The sequence below is a fragment of the Tursiops truncatus genome, chromosome 6 (genome assembly GCF_011762595.2).
Source record: "Tursiops truncatus isolate mTurTru1 chromosome 6, mTurTru1.mat.Y, whole genome shotgun sequence".
Classification (NCBI taxonomy): domain Eukaryota; kingdom Metazoa; phylum Chordata; class Mammalia; order Artiodactyla; family Delphinidae; genus Tursiops; species Tursiops truncatus.
Window position 1 is genome coordinate 81299066 of NC_047039.1, and position 25537 is coordinate 81324602.

At 48.7% G+C, this 25537-nt stretch overlaps 1 protein-coding gene across 1 annotated transcript in view; it reads left to right on the plus strand.

The window, feature by feature from the left end:
* CCDC180 (coiled-coil domain containing 180) overlaps window positions 1-25537 on the plus strand; it is a 55661-nt gene that overhangs the window by 24724 nt on the left and 5400 nt on the right. Inside the window, 19 exon segments of the mRNA XM_073806312.1 lie at window positions 687-726; window positions 855-1273; window positions 1855-2081; window positions 5171-5346; window positions 6854-7034; window positions 7800-7946; window positions 8616-8760; window positions 8952-9068; window positions 10349-10447; window positions 12447-12566; window positions 14434-14606; window positions 14860-14944; window positions 14947-15104; window positions 16100-16177; window positions 19296-19362; window positions 20136-20277; window positions 23354-23514; window positions 24089-24226; window positions 24721-24832. Coding sequence (XP_073662413.1) covers window positions 687-726; window positions 855-1273; window positions 1855-2081; window positions 5171-5346; window positions 6854-7034; window positions 7800-7946; window positions 8616-8760; window positions 8952-9068; window positions 10349-10447; window positions 12447-12566; window positions 14434-14606; window positions 14860-14944; window positions 14947-15104; window positions 16100-16177; window positions 19296-19362; window positions 20136-20277; window positions 23354-23514; window positions 24089-24226; window positions 24721-24832 — 2785 coding nt within the window.

A 25537-nucleotide genomic window follows, 5' to 3' on the forward strand; every position in this document is an offset into this window, starting at 1 on the left:
GAATCCCTCCCCCAAGCAGGGATCCGTGTCCCAATTGCTCGTGAATGCTTCGTGGGGCACCTGGCTTGAGGTGGAACTCAGGCTGTCGGTGGGGAAGCTCACTATCTTTGAGATCAGTCTGGTTGCCTGGGTTAAAGTGTAGGTGCTACTGTGGTCTCCGTGTCACAGGGAAGACACTGAGCCCATAGGGTTTAAGGGACTTGCCCAAGGTCATCCAGCTTGTGAGGAGCTGGAATTCGGATCCACTCTTATCCATGGCACACTATATCCAGAACTTCACCCACAGCCTGTGAGAGAGGGAATCTGTAGTGTTGACGAGGGGGCTCCCAGATCTTGTAAATCATGTTCATTCTGTATGTTTGCATCCAGCACTGGGTGTAGCAGATTCCTGCCCCTTTGTTTGCATCCCTCCATTTATACTTTCTTGCTTTTTGCTCCAGATCACTACTAAAAATGTGTCAGAATGAGATTTTATTCTGTGATTGCCATTGTGTGATGAAAGCTTTGCTAGCCTGCTTGGGATTAAGGAAAACTGATTGGGAACACCCTGATTACCCCTGTGAAATAAGTGGTCAAGGCCTGCATCAGATGTAGAAGGGGAGGGGCGGGGCCTTTTCCTTAAAAGAAAAGATACGCCCTCAGAAGTGGCACTCTGCTCATTCCGTGTCCGTGTTTTTGCCTTGTAGAACCTGGAGGGTGAAGTCATCTTCCGACTGAGGGCACCAGGTAACACTTTTACAATTCAAGTCTGAGTCTCCCCGACTCCACGCTTGTATATCTGGGGTCTGGGGAGGCCCAAGCAGGCTGTATTGGTAACCTGTCTCTTCCTGGGCTTTGGGCTTGGTCATCAACAGAACCACATGAAAAGCAATTCCAGGAGAGAAGGAGAAAACTGAGGGGAAAACAAAGGCCTAAAGCAGACGCGAGCAAAGGTGAGGAAAGCTTAAGTAGGGGAACGAGTTCCCTCAGGCCAGTGGAAGAGATAGAAGAAGTAGAAGATCAAGAAATCGAGTCCGCCACCACTCAAGAGGTGGTAGTAAGCCCACAGGAAAAGTCTGTACTGAGTGAAGAGATGGATGAGTCCAGAGGGGACTCTATTCCGGGATTAGAAGAAATGCATGTTGAAAGAGACAGCTCCTTAAAATCACCCCCGAACCAGGCAAACATGATGGTTCATGAAGAAGAAGAGGAGGAGAAAAAGGAAAAGGTGGAGGAGGAGAGGGAGGAAGAGGAGGAAGAAGAGGAAGAGCGTGAGAGTTCATCTGTGGATGAGGTAGGCCAGCAGCGGATTCACTCTTGGGTATGGAAGGTGTGCTGTGTTCACTCCGTGTGTCCCTAAGACAAGCTGGGGTCCCCAGTGGCGCAGTCTCCACTGGGGTACATATAGAGAATAACAAATGTCTGCACACCTTTTATTTTTGTCAGCAGAGATCCAATTCTTATCTCACAGCAATGCTTTTTTTTTTTTTTTTTTTTTTTTGCGGTACGTGGGCCTCTCAATGTTGTGGCCTCTCCCGTTGCGGAGCACAGGCTCCAGACGCGCAGGCTCAGCGCGTTTTGGAGGGACATCAACGTTCAGTCGATGGCAACCATGCAGCCATTATTCAGTTCCAGCCAACAATGCCCTGTGGGAATGTAGGCTCAGAATTTCCAGATTTTCTGATTTCAAAAAGAAATCAGAAATCCAGATTTTTAGGTGGAATTTCCCAATTTTAAAAGGCACTGTATGGGCAAAAAGCAATCATAGGCAAGATTTGTCCCACAGGTTTACAACCTCTGATGTCACGGAACCTGTGGTAGGGATCACCAAGTCTGTTTGATGATGGCAAGTCTAAAGTCTTGTTTTCTGCTTAGGTCAGAGCCCAGGAAGAGAGTCTGGGAGCGGTCTCCCATGAGGAAATGGAGTCCTTCACAACGTCCAGTGGGAACACTTACTTTGTCTTCCTGCCCCTGGAACAAGAAGAGAGTAGCAAGAGGCCCCATTCCAACCTTTCTGCCATTCTCTTCAATGACACTTCCAGTGCCAAGGTCCTAGAACAAGTGATCATTCCATCCAGACTAGTTTTAGAAATTAAGAAACAGTGAGTAAAAAACCCTTTTATTCTCATTCTCCTTGAGTTTTATTAACAAGGTGAAATAGTATAATGGGAGATTGGACTCGTTTTGGAAAAGAAAACACGTAGGTAACTGAGGGTAGACATGAGAAACACAACACAAAGTAGCAGATGTCCAGGGATTTTTCGCAGTCACAGATATCCTCTGTGAGAGTGAGCCCTCTGCCTGTCCCAGGATGACTTGCTGGCCTGGGCCTTGTATCAATACAGAAGAAACAGGGTTTTCCCTAGAAGGTGTTTCTGGGTTCTAGATCCTGGCATGTCTGTTAATATTAGAGTTCCTTTTCTTTTCTTTTTTAGGAAAATTATATAGATATAGACCGTAGTTATGAGTATATCAGTATGGTATTCTGCTCTGGTTATGTGACACATTTAATGTAGAAAATTGAGAAAAGTACAATGAAGAATATAGAATAATTTTACCACTGAATATCTACTGCCCCTAACTCCCAAATTTCTTTCTGGTCCTTTATGTTTGAATTTGGAACAAATGTGAAAATTTGCATTTGGCTCTTGGATAGCATTTGCATTGCCCTCCTGATACTACAGTGTCATAGCTAGGACTAACCAGCTAGAGATCACCTGGTTAGTCTACCTCCCATGTTTACACATGGACAGGAGACCAGAGGCAGGGAGTAGAAGGAGTAAAGTCAGGCCTTTGGACTCTATTCTCCTTCACCTCAGCATCATCTCACCTTGAAAATGTCTTCTGACTTGAACCTCATCCTCCTCCTTCCTCTGTCACAGGCTATTGTCTGCCCTCTTCATAGACCAGGGAATGAAGAAAAGCAAGGACCACCATCGGAGCTAGTATTTATTGAGGAAGTTTAATACTCTCAATAACTAAGAGAGGGGTACTGTAATTAGCTTATTTTACAGGTGATTCTAGAAACTGAAGCTCAGAATTTATAACTTGGATAAGATCTCTGAGATAGGAAGTAGTTAAATCCAGGATATGAACCTAGACCCTGTAATTCCAGAGTCTTGAACCAAACACTATGCCATCTGGCCTTGAGACCAACCAAAAAAATAGTTCTGTGTTCAACGGATTGGATTTGAATGTTGAAGCATAGGATACATACCGAAAAGTATGGAAATTATGAGCATAACTCAATTAATTACCCAAAGGGAACACACCCAGTAATCAGTACCCACAGGAAAGACAGCACTACCAACCTCCTTCATGTACCCATCTCACGTCACTGCCCTCCCTTACCCAAGGATAACAAATATTCTAACTTCTGAATTAGTTTTACTTGTTTTTGAACTTACGTAAATGGAACCCCATGGAATGTACTCTTTTATATCCGGCTTCTTTTGGTGAACATGTGTATACATTTCTGTTAGCTATATAACTAAGAGTGGAATTGTTGGGAAATTGACTTATATGTGTGTCCATCTGTCTCAGAGGAGATACAACCAAAAGATACTGCCAAAGAGGTTTCAAAAGTGGTTTTGTTTTAACAGTTTACAGCAGTGTATGAGAGTTCCAGTTGCTCCACATCCTCACTTGGTTTTGTCAGTAGTTTTTATTTTAACCATTCTGGTGTATGTGTAGTGGTGTTTCTTTGTGGTTTTAATTAGCATTTTCCTGATGAGTAACAATGCTGTGTACCTTGTCATATACTTATTGGCCATTTAGTCATCTTTCTGTGAAATGCCTAGCCAAATTTTTTGCCCATTTTTTTTCTGGTGGATTGCCTATCTTATTTCTTATTAATTTATGTGAGTTATTGAGCTCAGATATGAGTTTTTTATTAAATACATGGCAAATGTTCATCCTGCTCACTGTGCTTGCCTTTTTTGCTCTCTTAAAGGTATCTTTTGATGAACAGAAATCCTTTTAATAAGGTCCTAGTCATCAGTTTTTTTCACTAGGGTTAGGGTAATTTCTGTCTTATCTAAGATATCTTTGCTTGCCTCAAGGTCATGAAAATATTCTCCTGTGTTATCTACCATAAATGTTATAGTTTTAAACTTTCATAGTTAGATGTACAATTCAATTGGCATTGATTTTTGTTTATGTATGAGGTAGAAGTCAGATTCATTTCTTTCCCACATGGATAACCAGTTGACCCCAGGCCATTTGAGAAGACTCTCCTCTCTCCACAGCTCTGCCAGGCCTCGCATCACCACCTCCCCCTGATTGATTACTGTAGCTTTATATTAAGTCTTATTATCTGGTGGTGTAAGTCCTCCAACCTTGACGTCCTCCAACATTGTTTTGACTCTCCTTGGCCCTTTGTATTTCCATATAAGTTTGAAATCAGCTCATCAGTTTCCGAAAGAAGACATTTGCCGAGCTTTTAATTGTTATTGTATTGGATGTGTAGATACATTTGGAGAGAACCAACATCTTAACAATATATAGCCAAGAAAATCACTCTACATTTTAACAGGATGAAATAATAAACCGGGAAGAATATTTGCAACTCACATCTCAGTCAAAGGACCTCATGTTCCCAATACATAAAGAGATTCTAGAAATTAATAAGAAAAAAGGCAACTACACACTAGAATGATGGACAAAAGATATTAATGGATAGTACACAGAAAAAGAAATTTAATAGTCTTAAACACATGAAAATATGCTCAATCTCAGTCATAATATGAGAAAATTGTCAAATTCAAGAGTTTGACAGTACATTCTGAAGCTATGGATAAATAGGAACTTTTATTCATTGTTGATGGGAGTTCAAGTTGCCTTGCAACAGAAGCAGTTTGGCTGTATCTACCAGATCCACAAATGTATTTCAGGCTTTGATTCAGTAGTTCCCTTACAGGGAATTTAATCCTATAGAAATTGTTCTACACTTGACACATGTACGAGGTTATTCATTGCAGTCTTCTTTGTAAGAACAAATGGTTGGAAACCACCCAATGTCCTTCAACAGGGGGTCTGGCTAAATGAATGATGGTCCACCCAAACAAAGAGATACAGTGTAGTGGGAAATAAAATAAGGAAGAAGTAGTAGAAGGGGGAAGCACTTTAAGCATCAGTGTGGAAAGATATCTCCCTGGTCACAATTGCTGACCCTCGCTGGTCTCTCCCTTAGGCTTCGAGCTGGCTTTTTTGAGCACTTAGAGAAGTGGTTTGACCAATGTGCCCTCAATGCCCGGGTCATCGTGGCCACCAAGATTGATGAGCTGGATTCAGAACTGGAGCTGCGTCTGCACCTGCACCAGCCAAGAGCCCAGCTCATTGAAAAGGACATCCACAACGTCAGGGCAGGTACTGCAGACCCCCGGTGTCTGTGCCACTGCAGCCCTACATTCATTAGCAGCTTGTACCACGCAACGCTTAGCATGTTGTCATCACACGTTGGAAGATGTGCGTGAGGGTTCATACCTCCCAGGTTGGCAGAGAAGGTTGTACTCAGAATCCTCATTTAAGGTTTTTTTTAAAGAAGGTGTGAGATGCTGAAATGAAGAGTATTGTCCTATTTTAGCTTTGTGGATCCCAGATATGCTCACACACCTGTCAGACACACACCTGCATGGCAGATACCCTAGAGGCAAGCCTCTAGTTCAGGAATCAGAGCTAACAGGTTCAACCTGTCTAGCTGTGGGATTCTGGGCAGGTTACCTGACCTCTCCGGTCCCTTCCTAACCTGCAGAAGGCATGCTGTTGGTGGTAATTAATTCTCCTTGAAATGGTACAGTGAGGAATCATGAGCATCTAGCATAAACCAGAACCTCCAAAAGTGGTAGCCATTATTTTCAGCTTACAATTTTTAACACTTAAAAAGACATGCCCTTTCTCTCTAAGGCAGAGGGCTCCATTAATTGGAGGGAGGGCACTTTTATTTGGATCCTTCAACGGCTCCTGTCAGGTTTTTACTCGAGTCACACTTCAAGCTCCATTATTGACCCTGAAAGCTTCCAGAGAGCCTCCACGTGACCCCACCCAACCTCCTATTGCCTGGAGCAGCGAAAGAGTGTGGACTCCAGAGGCCCAATGCTTGTGGCCTTGGGAGACCAGCTTCACTTTTGGAACCTCGTTGTCCTCATACGGGAAATGTGTGCGTTAATTATAAGTATAAACAAAGATGCTCCCTGAAGGCTGGTTTCCTTCCCCTTCCCTGGCTCCTGGCCCAGTGCATAATGTGAAAAACGAGGCTGGAGAAGCAAAGCCCCAGAATCGCACCATTTGTTTTTGGCAGAGCTGAGACCATAGCACTTCCTCCACTCCAGGCAGTAGGAGGTGAGATGAGGTGAGCTGGGACTCTCTGCTAACTCTAAAGGCCTATGATGGAGCTCTTGAAGTCCATTGTAACTGAGGCTCATTGGAAATGAGAAGCCACTGATATAAAGGAACACATGCCAACTGCCCAGCTTTTTGCTGGCTCTTTTCTCCCAGGCCTTCGCATCGAGATCCCTGCCCTCCCCAACACCCATCCCACCTGCTCCTGGGGTGGGAGGTGCTGTCCGTCTCCCAGGCTTTGTTCCCTTCTGCTGCAGGCAGGGTATCTCCACCGCAGGAACCTCGCTGATCACAGCCGGCCAGATCCTCCTCTCCAGTTAAAGACCCAGGGCTGTCTCATATTGGCCTCCCTGAGATCTGTGTCCATTCCCAGGCCAGGCCCCGGGGAGGGCAGTGGGGACAGGATAAGGGACCTTGGCCTGAAAGGTCCCTGCTCTGTAGCTGGCCCGGGAGAGGCACATCACTGTCCAGGAAAGCGCTGTCCTGAGCTGGCTTGAGATCCTGGAGGGGCTCATCTCCCCTTGTCCTTTTCCAGCCGAACTCTTGCTTCACCAAGAGCGGCTGGACAGCCACTGTGCGGGGGTGATGGAGATGCTGAGGAAGGAGAGGAGGATGTTCTGCCAGTTCCAAGAGGAGCAGAACATGAGGAGCAAAGACTTCCAGCGCAAGATTTGTGACATGGAGCACATCTTCTTGAACGCCACCAAGAGCCAGAAGTAAGGGCACTGGGGGTCTCAGCTGCAGCCTCGTGGCCCTAGAATCCCCGCCAGGTGGCTGTTCTCAGAGGAGTGGTTACCCCACACCCTGTGGGTAATAGAAGGGTCAGGGTTTCCAGAAGGGTTTTCACCTCTTCGCAAGGGTGCAGCTGTGTGAAGCGTCTGGCTGGGGGCTGGGCGCTGGGGGTGGGGGAGCAGCCAAAGAGAGAAAAGGGTGCCTGTGGTCAGAGTGCCGGGGTGCAGATGATGTGCCCTGAAACGTCCATGGTGGGAAGGACCGCTCCTATCAGGGGAAGTCAGGAAGAGCTTCCTGCCGGAGGCCCTCCGGCCTGGGATGGAGAAAGGTGGGGAGGGGGCAGGGTTCCCCCGTCGGAGAGGAGCACTGGCCCGGCTCGAGGTGGAGATGCCCTGATCTCAGGGCAGAGTGAGGGGTCCCAGGAGGCCCCTCAGGGGTTTGAGGTGAGGTGCCTGTGAGTTATAGCGGGTGGAGGGAGGAGGAGGCGGAGCCAGTAGGACCTGGGGATTCTCTTAGCAATCTGGTGGCAGGGGCTGGACAGAGGAGAGGGCTGCCCTCTGGTCCAGCTCACTGAGAGCCCCACATGCACTGGCATCGTGAATTTCCTTCTAAGGCCTCTTTTTCTACCCAGAGAAGACAGGCAGTGGTTCTGGTGACCCCACAGCTGGGCATGGCATGTGGAGCTCAAGCCACCTCCCAGGCTGACCGCCCGTGCCCAGGTCACCACCCTGCCCTCCCGTGTCCCCCAGGCTGGTCACTCTCAGCAGCACTCTGCACCAGGAACTGCTCAGCTACGTCGACGTCGTCCAGGTGTCCCTGCGCAGCTTCCGCCAGTACCTGGAGGAGAGCCTGGGCAAGCTTCGCTACACCAACGTTGAGTTTGTCAGGCACTGCAGGTGAGAGCCAGCATCTGGGGCCTCTGTGGGCCACTGGGCTTCCTCTATTGAGAGGTGGTCTTGTTTGCCTCTCCGTTTTTTAATAGGGACAAAATATCCGTAACATAAAATGATCCATTTTAACCATTTTAGGCGTCCAGTCCACTGGCATTAAGTACATCCACACTGTTGTGCTACCATCACCACCATCCATCGCCAGCACATTGTCACCCTCACAAATTGAATCTCTAAACACTAACTTAACACTAAGTGTCCATTTCGCCCTCCCCCAGCCCCTGGGAACCACCATTCTATTTTCGGTCTCTATGAATTTGACTACTCTAGGGACCTCGTAGAAGTGAAATCACACCAGATTTGTTCTTCTGTGTGTCTGTTTTTTTCACTCAGCATGCTGTCTTCAGTGCTCATCCATGTCACAGCATCTGTCAGAATTTCGTTCCTTCTTAAGGCTCAGTAATATTCCATTGTGTGGATGTACCACATTTTGTTTATCCATTCATCTCTTGATGGACATTTGGGTTGTTTCCCTGCTTCTGTCCTTGAGCTACCTGCATTTGTTTTTCCATGGTCTTGTACTTTTAATCTAAAGCCTTGTCAACCACAGTATTTGGACTGGGTGGAAAGGTTCAGGTCTGATCAGTGGATTTATTTCTCCCAAATTATTTTCAGATTGTTCTCAGAGGGAGGCAACTTTTCTTCTGAAGAAATTGACTCACTGTGTCATCGACTGGAGAAGGAAGCTGCCCGGATAGAGTTTGTTGAAAATTTAATCATGATCAGGATGGAGAAGATGGAGAGCGAGTACCTGGACCAGGTGAGCAGGCCCCACCATGACCTCTAGCCAGGCTCCCGTCATACCCGCTTACAAGGTGGTTGCCTTGCTCACTGCCTGATAGGCTGGTCAAGCCCCCTTTCCAACCATTAGCTGAGCCTGTCCCCCTCTGCTTCTAAAGTCCAAAAGTTCCAAATTAAGCCCCACTCCTTTACTTTTTCTCTTTCTTTAAGGCTAATGATATCATCAACAAGTTTGAAAGTAAATTCCATAACCTGTCTGTGGACCTTATTTTCATAGAGAAAATCCAGCGGTTGCTGACAAATCTGCAAGTGAAAATCAAGTGCGAGGTAGGACAGATTCATTCTTCCTCTGCCCCATGGGACTTGATGTTTATCACACACACCTGCATGCCAGGCACTGTCCCAGGTGCTGGGGATACTGGTGTGGTCTCTGCCCCATGGGACTTGCACTCCAGCCCGGAAGTCAGAGATTAAATCGTAATAGTTTCTAACATCCACTGAGTTATTATGCACCATGCAGCCTACCAGTGGGCTTATTTTGATTAACTGTGTGAGTCCTCACAAGAGCTGTGTGAGGCAAGTACCGTTCTTATCCCCATTTTAGAGATAAGGAAACTGAGGCAGAGAGTCATTAAGTGACTTAGGGCAAGAACACAGAGTTCTTAAATGGTGGAGCCAAAATGTGAACCCAGGTCTGACTGACACCAGAAATTCAGGCCTTAGACATGCCAGGCCATCTGGGCTACAGAGGCCATGAGGGCTGTGTGAGGTGCATGGGGATGTAGAGGAGAGGATTTCACCTGGACTAGGAAAGTGGTGTTTCCCAAGGCTTGATGGCGAAGGAAGAGCCAGCCAGGCAGGAGGATGGGGAGCAGTGTCCTGGAGAGATCGTGAAAAAAATCCTGGGAAGCTGGAGCCAAGGTGAGAGAGAGAGCTCGAGCAGGAAAAAGTGGGGAGCAATGAGGCTGGAGTGGGGGCCGGGTCAGCAGGGCCGTGTGAGCTGGGCTCCTGGTGCTGGAGTGAGGGTCAGGGCAGTGGGGACAAGGGAAGGGTGCTATTTATTACAATTTTTTAAGCTGTATAATCTTGAAAAGTTTCTTCAAAAACATCACTTGATGGTTTCTCTCTCCCTAATGTGTTGCCATTTTTACTTAACCATTCCTTTCTGGAGGAACATCTGGTGGGTTTCACTTATAATATACACAATGGTGTGTTAGACATGCTTGCACTGGAAACTCTGATGGTGTCCATAGGGTGCCTCCCAGAGCTGGAATTACTGGGTTAGAGCATGAATGTTTTAAGGCTCTTTGTACTTTCCAGGTGGCTTGTACAGACATCCCCCTCACCAATAGGGCATGAGTGTGTCCCTCCTAACGCCCTCAACCAGTACTGCAGGTCACCAGTTTTATTTTTAAAACTTACTATTTGACAGTAAAAAAAAGTCCTTTAAATTTGCATTGATCGAGTTTCTGATATGACTGTGCATTGTTCCCCCTGAGTTCATTTTTTCGGTACTTAATCCACCTCTCAGATAATGATTTGCGGAACATTTTCTTGATCAAAATAAGTATTCTAGAAACAAATCTCAGAACCTCTGGTTTTTCTAGGTTGCAAAATCCAATTTGCAAACAGATGGATTAAATTCTTCTCTGGAGCAGCTTCAAAGCAAGGTGCAAATGTGCCGAAGCTCAAGGGGAGATGAAAAAGTAAGTTCTCAGTGGATACTAAGTTATGAATAGTAAAGGTGCATCAGGCCAGAATCGTAAACTGGAAATAAACTTACATCTGTGGTCAAGATTTCTCCACCTCCAGCGGGGCCTCTGAGCCTTCCTACTTAACCCCTGTTTTATTCAATGGAATTAAGGACGAGAAGAGAAACCAGCCATTGCCCCCGGCCCCTAGCACCTCCCAGGCAGGCATCTTGAGGCCAGTGAGCACAGGGGCTTGAGTCTGGCCTCCCTCCCCCTCTGATGTCACCAGGCCGCCCTCCCTGTAATTGGAACGCAGCCCTGGATGAATAACAGAGGCAGGACTCTGCCCTCTGAACAACCACCTTTTGTTCGATTTTCCTTTTGTTTTGACCATTGCACATAAATTGGTTACTTCCATTTCCTGTGTATAAGCTGTGAAAAGTCCAAATTGGAGCAAAGTCTGGGAGAAGCGAGGTTCCAGGTGCCTGCCAGGCCCTGACCAGCGTAGCGGGTCTCTGCGTGCTTACATTGTTGACTTGCTTGTTTTTCTGCCTCTAGTGTATGTCTCTGTCCCTTGTGCCACCTGCACCCTGGTCACTCCAAGTAATCTTTTCTCCACAGTTCAGCCAGGCACTCGAGAACCAGATGTCCTGGCCAGGGGTTCTGTCTTCCATTTCAGTGACTAAGTTGAGGTTTTATTGTTCTTAGCACTGAGAGGACATTTATTTTTCTATCTTTACTGCTTTTTCTTGCATAGTTACATGTGCTTGGTGAAAAAAGTTCGAACATCCACAAAGCACAGAGTGGAGGTCCCGTGTAACCTCTTGTGTTCTCGTGCAGATGTTTCTACACATACACGGGGGGAGCAGGGGAAAACCAGCTTAATCTGCTGTGACCGCTTCAGCAGGCCCTTTAGGGACAGCTCTCTCTCTTCAGAGCAGAAGCATTTGCTCTCCCACATTTCCTCACTTCCTATCTGATGTGTCAGGGCAGTGGGCAGGGTAGCAGGGGGCTTGCACAGACCCTGGCATGGGGTGGGGAGCATTTGCTTGAGCGGGCGGGTGGTCCTGTGTTGGCGGAGGACACTGGTTGGACTCTCCTGCCGGGTGGTCATCAGGAGGCGGAAGCAATGCATCAGATGCTCGGTGAAGGCAGTGGGGACCAGGGAAGGGTGTGCCCAGGGCCATGTGCTCAGTGCCACGTTAAAGAAGACCTTCTGGCTGCTGGGTGCAGAAAGGCAGGGAGGCAGGTAGGAATGAGGCAGAGTGCCAAGACCGAATAGTGTCACCACTCGAGACTCCAGCAGGGACATGTTCCAATCCCAGGGTTGAGCGGTGGGGGAATGGGCGGGATTCAGGGTGCATTGGAAATGAAGGGAGTGGGAAGAGGCCAAGGCGCCACCTGGCCTGGGTCATCCATTAGGTCAGTGAGCCATTCAGGGAGCAATGTGTGGGGACCACTGAGCGCTGTGCGTGCTGCTTGGGGAAGGTGAACATCCTCACGGGTGTTTTCCTGCCCCCTGCAAGGTATGGTCTGTGGGATTGTTGCTCTAAGGGGTCATGTATTTGACGTATTCGATCTGATAGCCAGATCACCCTCCAGAAAGGCTGTGGCCATTTCCCGCCTACACGCCCTCGCCATCTTGGGCCGAATATTTCCTTCTACACGTAGAGCATTAGAACTAGAAGAGATCCGAAGGAACATACTGTGTCCCCATCACACTGACGGGGAGACTAAGTAGAACAAGCTTAAATCATTTGCCCAGAGCAAACCCCTAGAACCAGGAATAGAACTCCCGATGCCCCATCAGGGAAGGATCCACTGCTGCAGTGGAGCCACCTGAGAGAGCCAGCCCAGGGCTCCCCACTCCCACAGGGCCCTCCCTGCAAGTGAGGGGCCTCCATGGAGCCAAGAGGTGTCCTTGCCAGCCAGCCGGTTCCTGCAGTTCACATGGAGTCAGCCTGCCTGCCCGCAGCCTGCTTCCTGTGGCTTTTTTCCTCCATGTTCGCACTAGATAGTGACCACAGAAGACCTCCTTGGCCTTGTTCGAACTTGGAAAGAAAAACTGAGCCCGAGGATTCAGTATCTCAACTGCAAGCTGAACATGGTATCTGTGACTCAAGTGGTCCTTACCGTAAGGAACGGGATGGGGTGGCCATGGGGAAGAGCGGCTGAACTGTTGGGTCCGGGCTTCCAGGAAACCCGCAGGGCTCAGCACAGCCCAAGGCAAGAAGATCTCCCAGGCCACTGCTGGAAGCCAGGCCTGCTGGGCTGCCTTGGAAAGGCCACAGGCTGTGGAGTCAGATCTGGGTTCCAATCCCAGATGGGTCACTTCCCTGCACTGGTCTCTTAGGAGACCCCTCGCCTCCTGGCAGCACCTCCTCCCGCCATCAGGGCCCACCAGCTCTCAGGGCAGCCTCACCTCTCAGCCTCTTCCTTCCCACCCGCTGCCGTGAGCAGCTACTGGCTTCTCTCCACCCCACCCCCATGGCCTTGTCCAACCCCCCGTCTCTTGCCCACATGGCTGCCCTTATCCTCTCACTTCCCCCATGATCCATTCCCAGAGCTGCAGCCAGACCTCATGTTGGATAAGGCCAGTCTTCCCGTGTCACTCTCCTGCCCTTGGGACAAAATCCAGACCTTTTACCTAGACCTGCGCAGCAGCCTCCTCCGAGGTCTGCCCTCCACGGGCACTTCATTTCTCTGGCCCCGTAAGAGGCCTCTTCCCCCAGGCCTTCTCTCACCCCCTGGTTTTGGTGGCATGTCCCACTTCCCCATGAGCCCACAGACCATGCAGTGAGGTCTCCCTTTTAGGAGCCGTCTCCCCTAGACGGTGTGCCCCAAGAGGGCAGAACCTGTCGCCCTCACCCCACCCTCTCTCACCAAGCTTTAAACACCAGAGGCGCTCAACCAGCTGCCAGAAGGGCTGTGACAGAGCCAATGGGAGCATAAGCGGACACCCCTCAAGTTCTGCTCTGGCCACCCTCAGGCCCTGCCTCACACTGCCACGCTCTGAACCAGCCCTTCCTTCTTTGGGGAGGCTCTTCCCGCTGTGCCACTAGCGCTAAGCTTCCATCACGCCATCAGTACTGCACCCCACAAGGTGAAACTTAGGAGTCCAGCTGGAGTCCTTCCCTTACAGTGCTTACAGTCTAGCACTGAGCCAAGATGCAGGATAAAATAGGGAAGAGTTCACCTAAGCACTCGTGGTGGGCCACCACTCCCACCCTTTCTCTAAGGTCCAACTCGAGGTGGAGGTGGCCACTCACTCATCCACGTACTCATTCACTCACTTGTCCGTTGGTCAGAAACACCGCCTGGGCACATCTACGGGTGGCCTTACAGGTCCATGACCCTCAGCCTCAGGGAAGACGCTGGAACTTCCCCTTCATAACACTGGCCCCATTTTTTTTTTTTTTTTTTTTTTTTTGCGGTATGTGGGCCTCTCATTGTTGTGGCCTCTCCCGTTGCGGAGCACAGGCTCCGGACGCGCAGGCTCAACGGCCATGGCTCACGGGCCCGGCCACTCCGCAGCATGTGGGATCTTCCCGGACTGGGGCACAAACCCGTGTCCCCTGCATCGGCAGGCGGACTCTCAACCACTGCGCCACCAGGGAAGCCCTGGCCCCATTTTTGACCATTTATTTGTGGTCAAATAAATGTCTTGTCTCTCTGACCAGACTGTAAGCTCCATGAGGGTAAGGGTCACATGTGGCCTCTTCATCCTGTGTCCCATACCCAGGTAGAGGCTTGCAGAAAGCAGGCACTCAAGAAACATTTTTGAAGCATGCACGTGTGAATGAATGAATGAATGAATGAATGAATAGTCCTCTAAGGTAGATATGATCACTGCTACTTCACGGAAGGGAAAAGGGAGGCTCAAAGAGGTCAGGCAGCTGGCCTCCAGCCACAGCACCTGGGCAAGGTGGTGCTGGGACGGGAACCCAGCCTGCCTGCCTGCCTGCCACCCACACAATTGGGCCCTGATCTTTGGCCTTCAGGACAACATCTTGACCAACCTGGTGGTAGAGAGTGACATCCTGGTGTCTTCAGAAGCCCATGAAGAAGAGGCCAAGGTAGACATTGTCACCCCCGAGTCCTTCACCCAGCCAAGCCGCATGGGGAAGTCCCTGATTGAAGACCCAGCTGTGGAGGTGGTCAGGAGGATCCTGCAGTGAGTGGCCTGGGTGTGCACAGTGGGGCCCTGAGCCTTCGGGAGCCAGCCCCCATGTGAGCCCACCCTTGACAGCTGTGACCTTATGCGGGGGCTTCTCCTCTCAAAGCCTCAGCTTCCTCTTCTGAAGTGGGGCTCACGATTGGGCAGACTCGCGTGGCATCGTGGGCTAACTGGGATGGTGCCCAGTGCCTGGCCTGAGCCGTGCTTGTGGTCACTGGGGAAAAGCTCACATCCTTTCCTTTGGTTTCAGATTTCCTGACTCCAAATGTCCAACCCAGCAGTGTGACAAAGAGCGGTCCCAAACAGGTAGAGGCAAACAGGTCTCAGGGCACCGGTGGTGGGGCAGCTGGTGGTGCCACCCGGCCCCACCTCACCTTGGATTCTCTGTTCTTGTCCTGGGTGCTCGTCACCCAAAGGCTTGAAGCGACTGCGGAGCCGGGTAGACAACTCCGTGAAGAAGGGCTTGTCCACTGCCAGTGCCACCTTGGCAGCGAGGTAGAAAGGCTAGGCTGCCTGCGATCTCCCCGCCTCAGACCCCACCCCGCCACCCTTTACCAGACCATGTCCTCAGAGTGCACCTCCTGTGCTCACAGCCCTGACACTCCAAGGGACCCCACAAGGGGCCGGCTTTGACACCGGCTTTAGACTGGTCTGTGCTCACCCCCGCCCAGTGGCTTGGCTCACATGGCCTCCCACCCTGGGAACCTGTCCGGGAGTTGGGTGGTTTTCCACGGTATTGTTTGGCTTCCTGGATTGCCGCTAGAAATAGCGATCTGTCCTCCTGCGAGTCTGACTTCCACAAGCCGGCTTCCTGAGTTATTTATTGTAGCTAAGGGGTTGGTGTCCTAGGCAGGTTGTTGCAGCTTATGGGCCAGAGTTCTCTACTTACATATGGTCCAGCTGTTGTCCATTTGCATATTCAGTCTCTCAGTGGTTACCAATGAAGTACATGTTGCTAGGGCTGCCAGATAAAAATTCAGGATGCCCAGTTAAATTTGAATTTCAGGTGAACAACACGTAATATTTTTAATATTATATATGTGTGTCCCAAATATCGCATGGGATGTTCACTAAAAATTTCTCATTGCTTATATGAAATTTGAGTTCTTTTTAAAAATTTATTGTTGTATAGTTGATTTACAGTGTTGTATTAAGAAATTCAAGTTTAACTTGTATTTTTATTTGAAAATTTGGCAACCCTACATGTGGCTCAACCTAGTTTTCTTTGGGTCCTCACCACAGAAAAGGATACAGATTTCTGGGCCCGAGCACCTCTGTCCCTTGACCACTCTCGGCAGCCTTGTGTGGGTTTTAGTGGTCAGGGCTCCAGCCCCGCGATAAAGCTGTCTCCAGAGCTGCCGAGCGGGAGGGAGCATCTCGAAGCGTGGGGCCGCACAGGCAGGCCCGGGGTGGGGGGGGGCTCACGTGGGCTCAGGTCTGCCTGTGTTCATCTCCAGCCTCCAGAGCACTGACGCACCTTTGCCCCACAGCATCACACGGTACACCAAGCCCAACAGACTAGATAGAAAGTACCAGGTGCTCGGAGACAAGCCACCTCCTCCGGCGGAGTAAGTGTCAATGCCATGTCCTTTAACTCCATTTTAACCTGTCATCTTTGTCAGGGGGCAGCTAAATCTAACTCAGCCAAGGGAAATGGGAAGTAGGGGGCAGAGCAGGAGAGGTCGGCATGGGGATGGGTAAGAGTCAAGATTGGTTTGTCTCAGCCTAACTCACCTAAATTTATTGAGAGATAGTTCCACCAAATTTAGACGTTCACCAAGAAGCCATTCTTCTTTCCTTTGAACAATAAGTTCATTTCTATTCAGTCACCTTTTGTTCCTTAAGGGCCAGCTGAACCGTCTACTGAGACTTGGTGGTAGGGCAACCAGTCAAGGGGCTTTCTAGACGTTGGGCCTGAAGCACCCAGAGGGGCCCACTCGGGAGTAGCTCCTGGCATTCCAGTTGCCCATCGCCCCACTCCAGCTGGCAGGGCTTCTTTGGATCCTGGAGGAAAAGCCAGCTACAGAACAACCTCGAGTCCCAACAGGGACCTAGATAGTCAGGTTTCAGCTCTCAGTGGGGAGTTGTAGGCAGATATTGGAGGAGACTAGAAGAATTGAGATTTGGTAAGAACTGACAAAACGTACATGACAGCGAGATCCGTGCCAGTTTCCAGGGAGGTCACAAAACCTCAAAGCCAATGAATAGGGGTAGAATCTACTAATCACGAGAGAGTGCTATAGTTTCCCACTGAAACATAAAATTTATGTCGCCCTTCTTTTTGATTCTTGTTTACAAAACAAGTCTGGTCTCATTAGCTTTGCCTGATTATTTACATAAGTGCAGCAGGCGTGGTGACTGACCACCTAAACTTTTTACGTTTGCGTCGCTGGAACTTCTCAAAAAGAATCTCAGATTAGACTCTTAAAAGCCTCTTGAAGCCAAAAAGGCGAGTCAGATTTCACCTGCAGTACCTATAGATTTGGGTGAAAGCCTCTCTTCTTGAGGTCCCCACAGTACCTTCAGGTTTTCCTTACTCACCTGTGAGGCTGGGAACCTCATTAGCCAGGTGCCAGGTGGGTTTTCCCAAGAGGGCTCTGAAGCACTGTCTCCATCAAGTCAACCTTAGTTTCTTGAAACTGTTTGGTCACGTCTGATCCTATGCATCGTTGTCCATATGACATTTCAGTCAAAGCCTTGGTTATACATCAATGTTTCCAGTTACGTCCTGTTACAAGGAGGACAGCTTTTTGTGGAATTCACACAAATAATTATATTGCCATAAAATAAGTAAACTTAACAAGAGTTTCCGAATTCTAGAGTGCATATGAGCCGGTGAAACATCCAACCTCTTTCAAATTAGCCCTTTTTCCTCTTTAGCCTCAGGCAGTTGCTTTCAGGAGTTCCTCTGTCCCTTGAGAGCCCTGATGGGGACAGGACGCCTGAATTTAGGTCAAGCGACCGTAGGGAGTTGAGGGCTGGAGTGGGAAAGGAGAGGTCTGGCAGGGTGGACAGAGAGACAGGCGAGGTAGGGCTATGAAGGGGTCATATCAAAGGAAGCCAGGGAACTGAAGGGAAGGTGGAAGGTGGCAAAAGGAGGAAGAAGGAGCATAGGCGTGGTGGGAGAGAGAGGTCTTGGGGGGGTCTCCCCTCCAGTTTGGGGAGATCTTGTTTCCGCAGGAAGCCAGTGAGGTTCCAAGTTATCCTTAGTAAAATCACGTCAAGGTCATGAATCCCACAGTGGAAAAGTATTTGGGAAAGTATAGTGAAAGCATGCAGAGGAGCCTAACGTTTGCTCGAGGGGAGAGTTTTTGTCAAGGTCAACAGACAGCAAATTACTTTTCCAGAAAGCAGTCGGGAAAAGTATAGTGAAGGCCATAAGTTTATGCCTTTTGTGCAGGTCCGTGGGTCCCTCTACCAAGGAAACCATCTATGAAGAAGAAAACGCTTGCATGATAAACCATATGCAATACTTTTTATCCCAGTTAAAAATGGGAAAAAAACCCTAAAGGTCCAAAAATGGGGGATTGTAAACCACGGTGCATACATACTGGATGGTGTCACACAGCCATTTAAAATGATATCATAATGTAGGGGGAACACTTTTAAGTGTGCAGAATGTAAAATGCCCATGAACCTAGCTCCAGACCAATTTAAAAATCAGCAGAAGGAAATACAGTAAAATGTTAGCATTTATTTTTTTCTTCTTGCTTTTCAGTTTATTTCTAATTTTCTTTAATTACGATGAATGAATTTTTAAATGAAAGATCACATGAGTAATATACATGTATTTTAGAAAATGCCAAAACTGATGTGTGTGTAAAGCAGTCACTGCATCACTTTATAGAAACTGTGAAAAAATAGCTGTCCTACAGGTACATGCAGTTCTAACACATCTGTCCCTTATTTCAGTCTTAACTGTTGAGACAGTTGACCTAACCGACAGGAATATTCACTGGATCTGTGCAGGTTTGTTCAGTAAAGACCTCGTGTGCGCACAGTCAACCCAAAGGCCAGAGGTACCAGAAAGAGGATGTTTGGTCCTACAGGCAGTCTTGCTCGTTAGACTAATATTTATAAGAAATCATTCTTTCTTCCCTCAACCAAGACTGAGGCACTGATAGGTGCAGGCACTGCGATGGGACAGGGGATTCCATGGTGAACAAAAACAGACACACAGTGTGTGTCCTGGTGGACTTCACCAGGTGCTGGGAGAGATGGGGCTAATGTCCAGTCACACAGATCAGTCCCCAGTCCCCCTGTGGGGAGTGCTGTAAAGCTGAGGGCCACGAGAGCATTGGAACAAGGCAGTCAGGAATCACCGCTGAGCCAGGATCTATGGAAGAGCAGGAACAAACGTGACCAAGAGGAAAATTGGTGTTCCCTGGAGAGGAATCAGTGTGAGCAATGGCCCTGGGGCAGGAATGAGTAATTACAAGAAGTGATGAAGACAAAAGAGAACAGAGACACTTGGAAGCTGCCAAGCTCAGCTTGTCACATGCAAGAGGCATTCAACTAGATGAACAGAAATATTAGGTGGGGACATGCTTGGGCATCCCGAGCTGTCCAACTCCAGTTCTGGCCGGGCTGCTGAGTACTCAGAATGTTCAGTCCCTTTGGCTTTGTCCACACCGTTTAGTGTGATTAGACAAGGCCTCTCAGGGATCTGTCTCCTGTGTGTTGCAGGGATTTTAAAGGCATCATCCTGAGCCTCCTCTGGGAGAGCAACGAGCACCTGCTGACCATGGTAGAGGTGAGGGCTCTACCTGCCCCTTTGCCATCCGCTGGTCACACGTCCCCAGTGGGCTCTGCCTCCTGCCTTCTGCTGATAATGGCCTTTGGGTGAAACTGAACAAAGGGGACTGCAGCCCTCATGACTACAGTCCCCAGCTTCTGTCACCTCATGTGCTGTCTTTCATCCTAGAAATTCAAGCTCATCCATTCATTTACCCATTTGTTCAGCCACCAACCGTTCCTTGGCTACTGTGTGTCAGATACCGGGTGTGCCAAGAGGAACAAGCCCCGTCTCTGTCCCTGAGAGGCCGGCACCCAGCAGAGGATGACAGACACGGTGGCACTACAGAGGGATGGGTGGGGCCGTGGGAGCAGGGGGCCGCTAGTAGGAGCGACCCAGGGCTCCGGTCCAGTGCACCCCACACAGGGGTGTCTGTGTGCTTCCTGTCTGCCTCCCCCTGGGCTGTGAGTCTTCAGAGAAGAGCTCTGGGTCATCCGTATTAGTGGCCCAGCTTGGCGCTTCAGAGAAAGCTCTCGGCCTGGTGGGTGGAAGACCCATTTTAGTCTTGAAAGATACCTAGAATTATACCATTGGCTCGCTCATGCCTCGCACAGCCCTGGGATACTGACAGTGGTGACAAGGACAGACAGGGAGGAGGAGCAACCCTGGCGGAGAGGACAGCAGTAGAGAAGGCCAGGGGGTGAGGAGAGCACAGTGGAGGATGCCAAGATGCTGAGCCAGAGCCCCCTGGGGAGGGGCCTGGCACCCACACTTTCAACCCTTTCCTGCAGGAGTTTTACCACAAAGACAAGCACTCAATCACCAGGCCCGACTGCATGTACGGAACCTTTGACCAGTGCGCAGAGAACATCTGCAGGAAGATCCTGGTGTACCACAGCCAGGCTGACGAGTACCACAACTCCTGCCTCATAGGTGGGTGTGGCCAGCAGATGGGCTGCAGGCCAGTGGGGTTGGGGGCACAGAGCCTCTCACGGCCTGAATGCTGCCTTCCTGACCTGGAGGTCACTGGGGAGGCAAAGGAGCCTCCCTGTGAAAAGCTGACATCTTACAATTAGGTAAAAACCTTGATCAGATTTAACTGGGGAGAAACAACAATGCCAAAAAAAATTCACTTTTCTTGAGAAATATGGTGATTTGTATCACTAAAAATGTTTCATTCATTGAATAGATATTTTTTACAGCTTTACTGAAACATTCACTTAATGAATTTAATACATTTAATTTTATTTAATTTTAATGTATTAAAATACATTGAATTGTACACTTTACACCCATTCAGTGGCTTTTAATATAGTCATAGAGTTGTGCAACCATCACTGTGAATTTTAGAACCCACTGTCCCTCCATCACATCCCCAGCCGTAAACAACCGCTAATCTACTTCCTGTCTCTCTAGATGTTCCTATCTGGGCTTTCACATGAATGGAGTCATGCAATATTATTTGTTCATTCGGTGATAGACATTTTGTTGTTTCCACCTTTTGGCAATTGTGGATGCTGCTGCTGCAAACGTTCACGTGCATGTTGTGTGTGGATGTGTGATTTCATTTCTCTTGGGTTTATAACTAGGAGGAGAATTGCTGGGTCATATGGTGCCTCTGTGTTTAATCATTTGAAAAATCCTTCCACAGTGCCTACTGTATGCCTGGCCTGTGCTGGGTTTGGGCTATGATGAACTTGATAGACATAGCCTCCTAGAGAATAGGGACATGAAAAGAGGCAGGCAGGATACATCTTGCCATTTATGTTTATTATAACGACCTAAAGGGAGCTGTGAAAACACACCCATAGGTCCCGCCCCCGTTCCTGTTTCTCCATGTCCACAGCTATGTGTGTTTTATGCAGTCATAAGTCCTGATTATTTCTGCTTGTAAGGCAGGGAACCTGAGGGCCCATCACAGACCTTCTGTGTTGGTTGAGGGGCAGCACAGGTAGAAGAGGGAGAGGATTAGGGGACGGCCAGACCTGGGGTCAAGACCCAGCACCGCCATCTCCCAGCCATATGACCTTGACCGAGTCACCTTCTCTTGCCTGTAAATGGAGACAAGGATAATACCCACCATGCAAGGCTTTTTTGAGGATTAAGCCCCTCACAGCCCTGCCATATGCAGGGGAAATCATCAGCAGTGGCTCTCATTACTGTAGCTGTAGAATGACGAACGGAAACTATGGGCAACATTTTGTTTCTCTAGCTCAGTGTTTCCCCATGTGAACTCTGTGGGATCCCATCCTATGTGATCTTCCTCAAAAGAGAGGTTCCCTGGTCAAATGGGTTTGAGAAATGCTGCAGATTATGTCCCTCTCGGGCAGATTGACAGTTCACATTAAATGAAGACTTCCATTTCCTTCAGGGAGTCCAGTATCCTGACCAACTCTCCCACTGAAAACATGTAAAAATCCTGGATATAAAACTTTTGCGGTAAACTTTTAAATGCATGGATGAGCTAGCTATAAAGTAAGAAACATACAGGGCTCCAAGATTAAGTGAGAATAGGAAATCAGAGATAAATTGAGCAGTGACTCTGGCTAGTGCCACGAGGGCTTTGCTGACTCCCAGGTCCACTTGAGCCTCTGTTTTCATGGCCTCCAGGACACTGGGAACAGAGACCAAGCACCAGACGACCCAAGGTGGGCAGTCTGAAAGGGCACAAGCCACAGAAAACTGGGTCTCCACAGGGCTCCCTCTGCATAGTAAGGAGAATGAGACAGAAACCATATCCCCTCCTCCCCCAGTGACTAGAAGGAAACTGTCTTGTTATAAGCCGTGGCACTGGATAAAGAAGAAGAAAAACTCCAATGAAAATCCGTAACTGTAAGCCAGCTCTTATGTGGTGTTTAAACCTGAAGTCACACTTAGATAAACCTAAATTCAACTTTGTGTTTGTGGATCATCCATAAGACCTGTAGCTGATACCTTAACTTAAAATGATTTTGAGTCAGTCATGCCCAGATGCTTGTTTAGTAGAGATACTACAAATCCTCTCCAGAAAAGCCCACCTTCCGTTCAGGCCTCCAGGGATTCCCACAAATAAAATGCCCAGAATAAGAGTTCACCGCAGGGCTTCCCTGGTGGCGCAGTGGTTGAGAGTCCGCCTGCCGATACAGGGGACGCGGGTTCGTGCCCTGGTCCGGGAAGATCCCACATGCTGCGGAGTGGCTGGGCCCGTGAGCCATGGTCGCTGAGCCTGTGCGTCCGGAGCCTGTGCTCCGCAACGGGAGAGGCCACAACAGTGAGAGGCCCGCGTACCGCAAAAGAAAAAAGAGTTCACCGTAAAACACACACACACTCACACACACACACACACACACAGAAAAAGGCACCTTGAGCACGAGGCAGCAGAATGAGACCAGTAAAGACTTCAGATATTGAATGTATCAGACACAGAATATAAAATAATGTATTTATTTAGAGTTAAATAAAAGAGGAAATTGGAAACATGAGTGAGGAGCAAAAGACTATTAAAATGGCCAAGTAAATATGAAAGAGAACCAAATCAAACTTCTATATTGGAAAAATAAATCATTGAAATTTTAAACTTATGAATGGCTTTAATACCAAAGAAAATAACCAAAATGCAGCACAGGAAAACAAAGAAATGGAAATACGGGAGAGAGGCGGAGAGAGATGGAAGAAAGGGTAGGTCTGGCGTGCAGCTATTTAGACGTCTAGAGGGAGAGGAGGAGACTTAGGGTCAAGGCAATATTTAAAGAGAGAATGGATGAGACAGAACTGCTGAAAGATGCAGTGCATTTTAAAAGCACTGGAAAGTCCTGCAGAGAGTAGAAAAGAAGTCCTTTGAGCTTGTTTCGTCCAGTACTTTTAATGCTGGTTTGACCACAGGACCCCTTTTGATGGAATAACTATTACCACATTGTAGACCAAGCCTTTGTCTTTGGGAAGCCGCTTTGAGCCTTTGTTGGAGAGATTGCTGCAGCAACTTGGCTCTGCTCTGTGCTCACCCCTGGTCCCCCACCCCCAATTCCTACAGAATTACGGGCCCAGATGAGGAGATTTGAGGAGCTATTGCCCCAGGTGTGTTGGCTGGTGATGGAAAATTTCAAGGAGCACCACTGGAAAAAATATTGCACCTCCACCAAAGAGATCCGGGGACAGTTCTCGAATTATCAGGAACAGCTGGAGAGAAGGAAGGTGGGGCACCCCGGACCAGCCCCCTCCTCTCCAGGACCAGAGGCCCTGGGAGTTCAGAAACGGAGGTGGGGCGTCGGCAGAACTGAGTCCCAGGGAAGGACGTGGGCCAGGCTTGGGATTGTTGGATGGGGGTGAGGGACACTAGGCACTGGAGAGACGAGAGCTGAGCCAACAGCTCCTTCATAGAAGGCCTTCAGCACGCTCCTCGTTGGATGTAACCTTTAGGTCAGCTGGTTCTATGGGGCTGTGGCCATTGAGATCAACAGTAATTGTCCACATGGTCCTTCGAGCCATGGGACGTGGATGCTATTGATTTTATTGGACTGAAACCCTGACTGTTCTGGGGCAGATGCTCAGCTCTCCCACTTCTTAACCCTTGGAGTCAGCTCCAGCCATGCCCCTGTCTTCCCTCCTCAGCCGCTCCTCTGCCACTCCTCAGCCCTTCACACACCCAGGTCAGTGCACACATCAGTCTGGCCGTGGCCATAATTGGCAGAGGACATAGGCCAGTGACTTTTTGGTCCTGACCTCAAGACCAGGTCAAAAAACCTACTGATTTCTGGATTTTCTGAAGGATGAAAATGCCCAGAAGCTCCACCCAAATCTTGGACACCCCGCACATCTCCAAGAAATGGAGTCTCTGTGTCAAGTGGAAGAGAAAAGGCAGGAAGATTTGGACACCTTGATTGCGGTGACCAGGGAGCAGCTGGAGGTCAGTAGTGCCATCCACTCCATGTCTAGATGCTGAGGGCTACACTGCCCTCCGGAGGTCACCCCCACTGACAGCCCAGCAACAGCACTGAGCACGGCCCTTTGCTGACACCCTGGCCAAAGCAGGGTATGAAAGCAAGCGGGTGTCATAGGTGGAGATGGTCTTTATTGGCCGTTGTAACTTGCATTTTTTAATTTCTAACTTAATTAATTACTAATGAGAACTTCTTTTCCAAGATCCATGTCAAGTTTTATTTCCTCTTTAGTAAATTGTCTATGTCTGTCCCTTGGCCATTTCAGAATCATTGCCTATCTTCAAACCAAGTCCCCTCTGGGGAGAGGCCTCCTGGGGAAGACCAGATGCCTGTTAACTTGGACACAGTTGACACGTGGCCCTGGTCTTGTCTCACATGCTGCTCCCCAAATCCTCCCTCAGCCTGTCTTAGGAGACAAGTTCCTCTCCCTGCAGCACCGTGTTCCCCATGTTTCCTCCAGGAGTTCACCCGGAAGTACAGCCGGTTTTTCATAGCCAGCTTGGCCACCTTCACTGAGAAGTTCCTGCTGCAGTTGGATGAGGTGGTCACCACTGACGATGTCCAGGTTGCAAGTATGTGCGCCACCGGCCTTGTGCCCTGGCCCCAGGGGGTGTGACACAGGGTGATGGGCCTGGGGTGGGGTGGGGGGGCCGTCCGCTTTCCCCCAACTCCCCCAGAATGAAAATACATTCTCTATGGAGGGGACTGATGAATTTTTGTTTGTTTTAATTAAAACTCTCTTGAGTTTTTAAACTCCTTGAAAGCAAATTCCCAAATGAATCAAAGATTATATATAAAAAATGAAATCCTAATGCTAAATATTTTCATAATCTTGGGGTAGGGACAGCTTTCCTAACTGTGAGAGCCAGAAGCCATAAAGGAATGGCTGGTACTTCTCTGTGGCCAAAACAAAAACAAGGAAAAATGTCAAAATATGGAAAGACGAACCAGAAACTGCAAAAATATTCCTAATAACTAATAGGCCAGAGAATGGCCTAATATCCCTGTGGTATAAAGAACTCTAACAGGCCAAATTTGTAAAAAGAGATAGAGAACAAACATGCAATTCAAAAGGCCAATAAATTTAAAAGATGCTTGACTTCACCAATGATGAAAAATGTGAATATAAACATTATTAAGATATCATTTCTCGCCAATAACCTGGCAAGGCTTTTAAGTTCAGTGACAGCCAGCACTGGTGAGGCTGTCAGGAAGCCTGAGCACCACAGAGCCTCTCAGAGAAGTGTACGTCCACCCCACTCTCTTGGAGAACACTC